Below are 11,029 nucleotides of genomic sequence, written 5' to 3'. Positions count from 1 at the left end.
CTGATGACCCAAGGAAATCCTGAAGTTGTCAAGTTTGATGCATTATGCACATTGCTGTTGCAAGAGTCACTTTTTAGAAAAAACAGGACTAGGCAGCGTGCAGTTGAACATGCTTTTATTGCTTCTCAAAGAAAGGGTGGTAACAGTAATGCAGCCACTTCTTATGGTTCTGCTGTGAGTGGCAAAAATTCTGTTCCTAATGCTTCTCGTGGCAGCACTTCGTCTGTCAATTCTGGTGATAAGGGCAAAAAGAAGATGCGTTGCCATTATTGTAAAGCCAATGATCACTTGATCAAGTCGTGTCCTAAGTTGAAGGCCAAAGAGGCTAAGAAGAAAGAGGGTGGTTCCACTGCACATGCTGGTTCCACTACAAATGCAGCCATTGTTGAGTCTTCTGTGAAAGGAGATTGTGATGCTGATGTTGATGCAGAATGGGCTTTTAGCGCAGAGTGCACTTACAATCCTGCTGTCCATGATGCATGCTTGTCAGTTGCTGCAGATTCACATGTGTGGTATTTCGATAGTGGTGCTACAAAGCACATTACCTCACATCGTGAATTGTTTACCTCTCTCGAGTCTGTCCCTCATGGGAATTCAGTCACTTGTGCCAACAACGCCTCTTATCCAGTTCAGGGAGTTGGAAAGATTGTGCTCACTGCTGCTAATGGCAGTTCCTTCACACTTGTTGATGCACTTTATGTACCTGGGATCAAGAAGAATCTCTTATCTGTATCCGCACTTGCTAGACTTGGACTTGTAGTCAAATTTGTGGATGACAGATGTACAGTTCATGATCTCAGTTTTGGTGATGAAATTGTTGCATCTGGGCTTTTGTGCCGTGGGCTGTATAAGCTCACTTTGTATGACAAGTGTGGACAAAATTTTGCAAATGCTGTTGTAGATTCAAGGGCTATTTCAGATGCAAAACTTTGGCATGCACGTTTTGGTCATCTGAATTTTGCCAGTTTGCTGCGTTTGCAGAAATCTGATATGGTTGCTTCTTTGCCGCCTCTTGAAGCACCTTTCAAACATGTTTGTGAAGGCTGTATTCTGGGTAAAATGCAGCGTTCTAAGTTTCCAAAGGATGGTTCAGTTAGGGCCACATGCAGGTTGCAGCTTGTGCATAGTGATGTTTGTGGGCCCATGCAAACTCCGTCCTTGGGCAATTACCTGTACTTCGTGACTTTCATTGATGATTACTCCAGGCATGCATGGGTATTTCCGCTTAAAGCGAAGTCCGAAGTTTTTATGTGCTTCAAACAATTTTTGGCTATGGCTGAAAATGTCTCAAAATGTACTATGGGCACCCTCCGTTCCGATCGAGGGGGGGAGTATATGTCTCATGAATTTAATGCATTTCTGGCTAGTCGTGGGATAAAACACCAATGTACAGTGCCTTATACACCTCAGCAAAATGGTGTTGCTGAGAGGAAAAACAGGTCACTAACGGAAATGGCACGATGTATGGTCAAAAGTCAAGCTTTGCCGCATTCTTTTTGGCTTGAGGCCATCATGTGTGCCACTTATGTACTTAACAGGTGTCCTACGAAAGCTTTGCAGTCTATTACTCCATATGAAGCATGGCATGATAGAAAACCTTCTATTGAGCACATGCGTGTTTTTGGCTGTTTGGCATATGCTTTGGTGCCACAAGTGCAGCGCAGAAAATTGGATGAGAAGGCTGTCAAATGTATTTTTGTTGGTTATAGTGCTGAAAGCAAAGGTTACAGGTTGTATCATCCGCAAACAAAACGTATTCTGGTTTCACGGGATGTAGTGTTTGGGGAAGACTCTGTTCAACCCTTGCTGTCATGTACTAGAGACAGTAATGTAAGCTCACAGGACATTTATGACACTTTGTTGCCTCTTTTCAGTGGTGGAAATACGAATGTAAGTTCCAATGAGGCAAATGTACAGCCTATGAGGGTTTCTGAAAATGTTTTAGAACAGCCTATTACTGATGCAGATGTACATGATGTACTTGATGAGGAAAGGGCTGAAAATGAGCAGGCTAGAGGTATGCCAAAATGGCTGGTGCACACTTTGCGTGACAGTAAATTGGATGCACCTTTATCTAGTCGTACTCGTTCAGGCTCTCGCCATGCATCTTATGCATCAGATTGTTATGCTTTGGCTGTGTCTAGTTTACATGATGTTGAGGAGCCTCTGTCTTTTGATGAAGCACAGAATTCAGAAAATTGGATTGCTGCCATGAAATCAGAATATGATGCACTTATAGAGAATGACACATGGACTTTATTTGATTTGCCTCCTGGCAAAAAGGCCATTGGTACGAAGTGGGTTTACAAGTTGAAACGCAAGCCGGATGGTGAGATCGATCGCCATAAGGCTCGACTTGTTGCAAAGGGTTATGCACAACAAAAAGGCATAGATTATGAAGAGACTTTTGCTCCCACTTGTCGTATGACTACTGTGCGTTTTCTATGTGCATTGGCAGCTCATTTTGGTTGGGATGTACATCAATCAGACATTGTTACTGCTTTCTTGAATGGTGACATATTTGAGGAAGTTTATGTAACGCAGCCTCGCGGTTTTGTCATAAAAGGACAAGAGGACAAAGTGTGCAAATGTAAGAAGGCTTTGTATGGGTTGAAGCAATCTCCTCGTTCTTGGTATGAGAAAGCTGACACTCATTTGGTTAAACGAGGCTTTCGTAACAGTCCAACAGAAAGCACATTGTATGTAAAGCGTGAGGATGATGTATTTCTCATTGTGGTTCTTTATGTTGATGATTTGCTGATCACTTGACCAAATGAGAGACATATTGCTGAATTTAAGGCTGATTTGAATGCTACTTTCAAGATGAAAGATTTGGGGCTGTTGCATCATTACTTGGGTATACAGTTTAAGCAGTGTGATGGTGGTATTGCCTTGTGTCAGAAAAGTTACATAGAGACATTGCTATGTAAGTTTGGACTTGAGGATTGCAAACCTATTGCCACTCCCATGGAAACAGGTTTGAAGTTGAGTCTACATGATGCTGGCGATCCTGCTGATGTCACTCTTTACCAAACTGCTGTTGGCTGCCTCATTTATGTATGCAACACGAGGCCAGATATTCAGTTTGCAGTCTCGCAGGTCAGCAGATTTATGCATAGCCCAGGGTCTAAGCATTGGCAGGCTGTCAAGAGGATTTTCCGCTACCTTAGTGGCACTTTATATCTTGGCTTGTTTTATCCCAAGGGGGGATCATTGCCGCTAGACTTACATGCTTTTTCGGACTTAGATTGGGCTGGTTGTTTTGACACGCGAGTGTCCACAAGTGGTTTTTGTTTCATGCTTGGCAGTTCATGTATATCATGGTTGAGCAAGAAGCAACCTACTGTGGCCACTTCGAGTTGTGAGGCTGAGTACAGGGCAGTCTTCACAGCTACGGTTGAGTGTGTATGGCTTAGACGCCTTATGGCTGACTTGGGTGTTGGACAGGACACTGCCAACACTATCTACACTGACAGTCAGAGCGCATTGGCAGTTGCGAGGAACCCAGTTTTTCATGCTTGCACAAAGCACATTGAGGTGCATTACCACTATGTCAGGGAGAGGCTCTCAGCAGGAGAGATCAGCTTGGCTTATGTGCCAACACAGGACAACCTTGCAGATCTTTTCACAAAGGCATTGTCTCGTGAGAAGCTTGAAGCTTTCCGCAAAGCTTTGGGCTTACTCCCCTTTGTGGACTGATCCTGTCCTCAGGGCATGGCACTTCCCTTTACTCATGTGCCAGCTCTCGTTCACCGCATCACTCCAGGGGGGATTTGTTACCATATACATGTGGTAGTGATGTGCGTGAACACACTAGGACCGCCGGGGCATTTTTTCCCTCTTTAGGAGGATTTTTCCCCCGTGCATTGTATATACGCCCATCACTCTAGGGCTAACTATCTTTCCATTGCACACTAAGTAACACACTCTCTATTGTGTGCCTCGAGCTTCCTTCGTCTTCTCCAAGCTGTGTGTGTTTCTCTGCAACCCTAATTCCAACAGTCGATGACAGGACGTGATCCCACACCGTACGAGCGCGAGTACGTAGGCAGGAAGGGCTTAAACGCCCTGATGGACATTCTCAGTTCTCGCGGCGGCATGGTTAGTATTAGGGTTTACTCTTTTTTATTTTTTGTATTGTTTTATAAATGTCGTTATATGTTTATACTTACTGAAAGCTGTCTTATTGTTTTTTTTTGCAGAATCCGACAGATACGCTGCTTGGACGCGATGAGACGTCTGACTAGATGACGTCAGTTTAGCCATAGCTAGATAGCATTAGTTTAGGGTTTCTCATAGCTCATGTATCATGAGACGGATTTTATACGTCTTTTTGAACCATGTATATTATTACATTTGTCACTGCAGTTCCTTTTGCCAATCAATTCTTTATGCCTATGATGTTGTACAATTGTCATTATTACATTTGCCAATCAATTCATTTTGCCTATGATGTGTACAATTGTCAATTTTGCAAACAATGCGTCTTGTGGGTGACTATTTTGGGTCTATTATCTACCCTTGCACTTTTTTTAAAAAGTGAATCAAGTACAATATGGTTGATGGGTGGCAGGGCATTCAATGCCCTGCCACCAAAAAAAATTTCTCTCGGACGTCGCTATAACCGTCGCTATTTATGGCTCTGTAGCGTCGCTATGAGCGTCGCTATAGTCTGCAGTGTAAACGTCGCTATAACCGTCGCTATAACCGTCACTATGGGCGTCGCTATGAGCGTCTCTATACAGCGATGCACATAGCGACGCCCATAGCGACGGTCATAGCGACAGTTATAGCGACGCTATTAGCGACGGTTTTAGCGACGCCGGGGGTTATAAAAACCCAATGTATTTCCGTCGCTAACAGCGTCACAAGAGCACACAACCTCTTGTAGTGACGGAAGCACTATTTATTGGGGACTCCATTCATTTTACAAACAAACCACCAAAGTCTCAAGTACTTCATGACGCAAACCAAGCTTTCCGACAAACAAATGAGGTGGGCAAATTTTCTTTCGCAATTTTATTTTCATATTGCTCACATTGTTGGTAAGGACAATGAAGTGGTCGATGCACTTTCAGGATGACCAAAAGTCGATGCGGTGTCTATAGCAATTCACAATGATCTATCTTCTATGATAGATGAGGATGCTACTGACCCTGACTTTAAAGATGTAATTTCAGCCCTTGCTTTGGGGAAGAAAGAGGAACCATTCACCGTGCAAGATGGTTATCTTCTCCATGGCAATAGGCTATGTGTTACCCACTCCCTTCGTGAGAAAGTCATGTATGAATCCCATGCTCCTCCCTATGCTGGGCATAGAGGCATTCAAGCTACTCTTCGAGGAGTAGAGACATACTTCTATTGGCCTACCATGAAAGTGGACATACAAGAGTATGTTTCAAAATGTGTGGTATGCCAAAAGACTAAGTATGATAGAGGGAAGAAACTTGGATTACTCTAGCCATTGTCAGTCTCTAATTCACCATGGGAGAGTATATCCATGGATTTTATCTTTGGATTACCCAAGTCTATCCATGGGAATACGGGAATATGAACAATAATCGACAGGTTTAGCAAGCAAGCACACTTTATTCCTGTCAAAAAGACTATTAAGGTACACCAAATGGCAACCATCTTCATATCTCAGATTTTCAAGCACCATGGATTACCAACATCCATCGTGTCAAGTAGAGATCCTAGAATGATCAGTAATTTTTGGAAAGGTCTCTTTGAAAATCTAGGTACAAGATTGAAGTTCTCTTCGGCTTATTACCCACAAACGGATGGCCAAAGTGAGATAGCCAATCTTACAATACTCGATCTACTAAAGACTTATGTTACAGAAGTAGATCAACGCTCACAATGGGAGAAGTACTTACCCCTTGTAGAGTATACATACAATAATACTATCCATACTACTACGGGAAAAGCAGCTTTTGAGATCATAGATGGAAGGCCTAAAAGTCCCTTGCTACTTAAAGTACATGGGAATATCTTCGCTGCTAATGAGTATAGCCGTGACCTACAATAATCTTTTCAAAAGGTTAAGGAGGCTATATCCATCTCTCAACAAAGGCAAAAAGCTTCTGCTAACAAGCAGAAAAGGGCCTTAACATTCAAAGAAAATGATTGGGTCTTACTTGAGTTTCCCAAGGCTCGATCAAGACAAACAATGGGCAAAAATCCTACGAGTCATCAAAAGTATTATGTTCAATTAGCAAAAAGATATTATGGTCCTTTTCAAATCTTGAAGCCAATCAATGACATGGCTTATCAACTCAAGTTGCCCAACCATTGGCTCGTACACAATGCTTTTCATGTGAGCCTACTTAAGCCCTACAAAGGAGAGCCACCAAGAGAACCAATTATTGAAAACCCTCCAGAAATCGAAGACCAAGAAGAGGTGCTATGACCCGAAGCTATCCTTTGGCATGAAGACAAGGTACTACGGCATGGTAAGATTATCTGACGATATCTTATTAAGTTCAGAAACTATCCTTTTGAAAATGCTAGATGGATGCAAGGAATACAACTTAAGGATAGTATGAACCTTGTCAATGCTTACAATGTTGCACTAGAGTAAGCAAATGTAAATGCTTTCTAAATGAACAATGTTTTTGTCTTATAAGACTTATCCTTTTTTGGGCACAAATTTAAATAGTATGCATGCTTAGAATCATGTTTGTGATGACGAAGTCACTCAAACACCAAGTAGAATTTGTCACTCTACTTTGAGAGTATGATATGAGTAAAGAGCAGACATGCTCGCGTTAGCTACATCTCCCAAGCACCAAATGGACTAGTCATCCATTCTGGAATGATGTCACAGGTGAAAAGCGATCCTCTACCCGCCATGAAACGTAGACTAATGACTAAGACTTTATCTCTTCTACCTCATAGTCGAGGACGACTATGATTTCAAGAGAAAGGTAATGTCAGAAAATCTAATATCTAACCAACCCAAATGATTTTCTCATATTAAATTGTTCATTTAATGTGGGAGAATAAACGGGAACAAGGGTTAGAATATAGACATGTGCTTATGGATCTGTCTCAACACGGAGCCAAGGTTAAAGGGGTCCAATTGAGAGATGGTATGTTAAAGAGCAATGCTACCTAATGGAGCTTAAAGACCTTAGGGTTAGCTTCATTAAAGACCTCCAAAAGTTAGTATTAAAAATTTCTTTGACCTTAGACAATCTAGGGCTGACTTTGAGGTGGGAACCCTACCCAAGCATGAGGTGCTTGTCGGATTGCTAACTAAAGCGCTTAAAATGTTTCTGGGAACCTTCCCAAAGCTTGAGGTGATTTTTATGCTTAAAATGATTAAGGTTCTTGAAGTGTTCAATTCAAAGATAAACTCTCAAGAGGCATCAACGGTTTCCATGCTTGATAAACTAAGTGCTTGAAGTATTCAACTCAAACCAAATGACTTAATAAGCATAAAAGACACGTTTTCAAATGATCCTCCACACGTGGTCCTCATGATGTGCTTGAATTCTATTGGATAGGTTTTAAAGGGGTCCAATGAGAATTCGGATGCATAAAAATAAATAATTAAGTTCTTTCTCTCAAAGAGAAAAAAGAGGACACATGTCCAAATGAAATAATTAAATAATATGAGAGAGAGAGAGAGAGAGAGGTGTGGACCAAGCATGAGAGGGAGGTATACTCTCCCACACACACACACACACATTCTCTCATTGTGTGGAGTGCAAAGTGCAAGAGTTCCATCTCCTTCTCCAAGCTTGTTGGAAAGTGGAGAGCCTATACCAACACTCTTGGCTATGGAATGCAAATCCAACCAAGAGCCATGCTTCAATGCTTAAGCTTGCCATCTTCTTCATCTTCATTACTATGCTCTTCTTGCTATGCTAAGCAACAAGAGTGATGATAAATGAGAAACTATTTCTTTCTCCTATGGATGATTCTTCTTCCTCTTCCCTACCCTCATTCCCCGCTAGTTCTCTCCACCTTCGAAGGTGTTTGAGACCTTGGGACTGAGGCTTGGGATAGTTAATGCTTTTTACAAAGTTTATGGTATGCTTGTGATGCATGAAGCTTTCCATCTTCATTGCATCATCTAGGTCACAAGGAACACAAAGATTGTATTGTATCAAAATCTCTCTTGATGGGAGAATCTATAATACAAACGCCTTTTGGAGAGGGAACGGGCTCCAAGTAAATCCGGTCCTCAACTATTGTGATGTTCTCAAATGCTCTCTCTCTTACAAAAGTATTGTTCATGCCAAGTTAATTAAGTACTATGTTTATGTTTCTATCATCAATTAAGTTCACCCTCTATGTTCTCAAAATAATCTCACAAAAATGCTCACTCGAATTCTCTTAATTTCGCTATTCTCAAAGTTAATAACCATTTCCATTACACTTTATCTCTATCTGTTTGTGTACATTGGAGGATATATATGCTCACAGGATTCGTCAGATATGCATATTTTTGATGTTTTATTGTTTCTATCAAACTATTTGAGGTATTTTGCAGGGACGCCACGACTTTCGTTTGTAGCAGTGGTATCAGAGCATAGACTACGCCCCAAGATTAAGGATTTTGACAAGCAATAGCTAAGTATTTTGTTCTTTTATGTTTGTAAGTGTTGTTATTTGCTTCAACTTGCAATAATTAATGTTGATTGCATGATATAGTCGGTGTTGATAGTGCTATTAAGTATCTACTTATAGTGAACTAGATTGTAATAGATAAGACATGTTTCATTTGAACAATTGCACAAGGGCGAAAATGAATTGGAGGATTTTTCATATGAGAGGAAGGGTAATAGCAGAGACGTTTTTCATTGAAAACTATAAATTAGGTAGTGTAACATGCATAGTGGAGATCCGCAAGAGAAGTAGTGAAATTCAAATTCTCATTGATGGCAGGAAACAACCCCAAAACATAGAGGTCGTTATTCATTGAATCATGAACCCATTATACTTCCAAATGTCATCATCGCCGAGATCGTCATCAACATTTCCAATATCCCTCCCACCCCCACTCACACCACACCAACGGCACTGTCTTTGGCAAGACAATAGCCCGACCGTTGACCATTTACTCAGCTCCAGGGGGTCCGAAACTCCTTGACTGCTTGACATCGCCTAACACCGTCATGTCATTTCTTATGAGCAGAAGAGCTTGGCCAGAAAATTGTTCAAGAGCGACGGTGGCAGGGAGCTGTAGTAAGTAAAAAGATAAAAGATGACAAGGAATAGGCGACGAGTTCTGTTGATTACACTATATATTCTCCAGGGGCAGCTCATTTTACACCAAGTAGAAGACTCAGAACCACGTAAGGTAAAACGTCATCTATGGCGTTACAACATTGGCGCCAACGGGGATGACGACAACTAATGATGTCCGTGAAAGTAGTAGCACATACGACAGGCGTCCATGAAGAGAACTCAATGAACGTGCCTGTAGACTCCTGGAGCCACCATGCATCGAACTCGCCAACCTGATAGGGCTCACCCAGTTCTTTGTGGTGCAAACCACAACCGCGGTTTTTTTTTCTCTCTTTCTCGTTCACCTATCATGCATGCAGACCACTGTAACCGCATGCCAAAATTATCTTCCAGCCCTGTAAATTCTTTTGCGGCCGCCACCCAATCCCATGGAGTGGATTTCTTACTCCCACTACAGCCGCCCACTTCTCTCACTCTCCTTCTCATGCAATCTCCATACTCTTGCTCGACTCTATCTCACCAACTACAATCATCTGTTTACAACCTCTCAAGCTCGGTGGCTCTCTGCCCTTTCATCAAAGGTATTTGTTGCAAGAGATTATCGTCATCTCTCTCTTGGCTGGCAATCACACAAACAAGCTCTCAGAGTCGACCTCAATCATCCCACCCTTCCGCTATCTCTTGCATGGTGGTGCCAAGGGCATTCTCTGGCTTTGTTGCTCTCCCCCTCGTCGACTGCATCTATCGCCACCACAACTATGGCGCTCCCCCACACTACCTAGAGACGCGAACAATATTCTCTACCTATCTGTCCTTCTCTCACCCCTGCTCTCTCCATCTTTCTCGTGCTGTGGAAAACCTCCAGTGCAAGAAGGGTTTGACGACCTCAGCAGGCCTCCCATTTTCGATCCATCTCGCAGAGAAGCACGTGCAACTCTCATTGTTAGTAGAACTGAAGTGCAAGCCTGCAAATGCCTGATCAGCAACGACATCTGCTTGCAGCACACAATCAGAGGAGGAAGCATCATTGTCATCTACGTTGTCATCATTGCCAGCCTCATCAGCAGCAGCGACGACTGTCTTAGAGATGGAGCTTTGCGCTGCTGAGAATTTGTGGGCGTGACAGAGTTTTCGTTTTAGTTTTTTTTTTACTTTGCTTCGTTTTATTTTGTACCCAAACATTGTATCACATCTAACAAGATTGTTTTATTTTGATCTCAGATGTAACTTTAGCCTTTTAAGGAGTTAAATATAACATTTCATTTCATTTCTCCCTCTCTCTCTCTCTCTCTCTCTCTCTCCAACTCAATGCTCTCGACTTAATCTCCAACCAGCCTATTGACCTACACATTGATGTTGATGCCCTGGTTGCATCCATCAAAGCCTCTCTTGCAGGTGCTACATACAATAATGCGAGACATGCATCAATAGTGTTGTCTCTTGTTGCTACCGTGCTTGAGGCCTTGCAAGGACGTCGCCTGCTTCAAATTCCTAGGCTTGTTTTTCTTTTGGTAGATGACATCGGCCAATGCCTGCCTCTATATTATAGTAGTTAGGCGTTAAATTCCAATTTAGATCTAATTGTCTGACACGCGATCTTCTGTCAGCACTCTTGAGGCTGGAAGGAAGCTTCTCTCAGCAGTTGTAGTGTTCATCTAGCTATAAGCATGGGTCTCTTACATCCTATGTTGATGTTGTGACATTATGTTCAAGTGTGACTCCTTTCATCCCCAATCTGACACTAGATCACTCTTTTCCTCATGCATCTCCGCAAGTGACTCCGCAAAGGCATCCTTTGAGTTTCTATGAATGCAACTCTCCTCCGTCC

At 42.3% G+C, this 11,029-nt stretch overlaps 1 protein-coding gene across 1 annotated transcript; it reads left to right on the top strand.

Moving 5' to 3' along the window:
- Positions 1-9,573: 9,573 nt before the first annotated feature.
- Positions 9,574-10,385, top strand: LOC147430171 (uncharacterized; the record flags this gene model as incomplete). Its single annotated transcript, XM_086495109.1, has 1 exon — positions 9,574-10,385. A coding segment is annotated over one exon (735 nt), but the record flags the coding sequence as incomplete, so codon positions are not given.
- Between the last annotated feature and the right edge of the window lie 644 nt (positions 10,386-11,029).

Source organism: Adiantum capillus-veneris, chromosome 22 (genome assembly GCF_014529385.1).
Source record: "Adiantum capillus-veneris isolate H3 chromosome 22, ASM1452938v2, whole genome shotgun sequence".
NCBI lineage: Eukaryota > Viridiplantae > Streptophyta > Polypodiopsida > Polypodiales > Pteridaceae > Adiantum > Adiantum capillus-veneris.
This window is presented reverse-complemented; position numbering and strand designations above follow the sequence as displayed.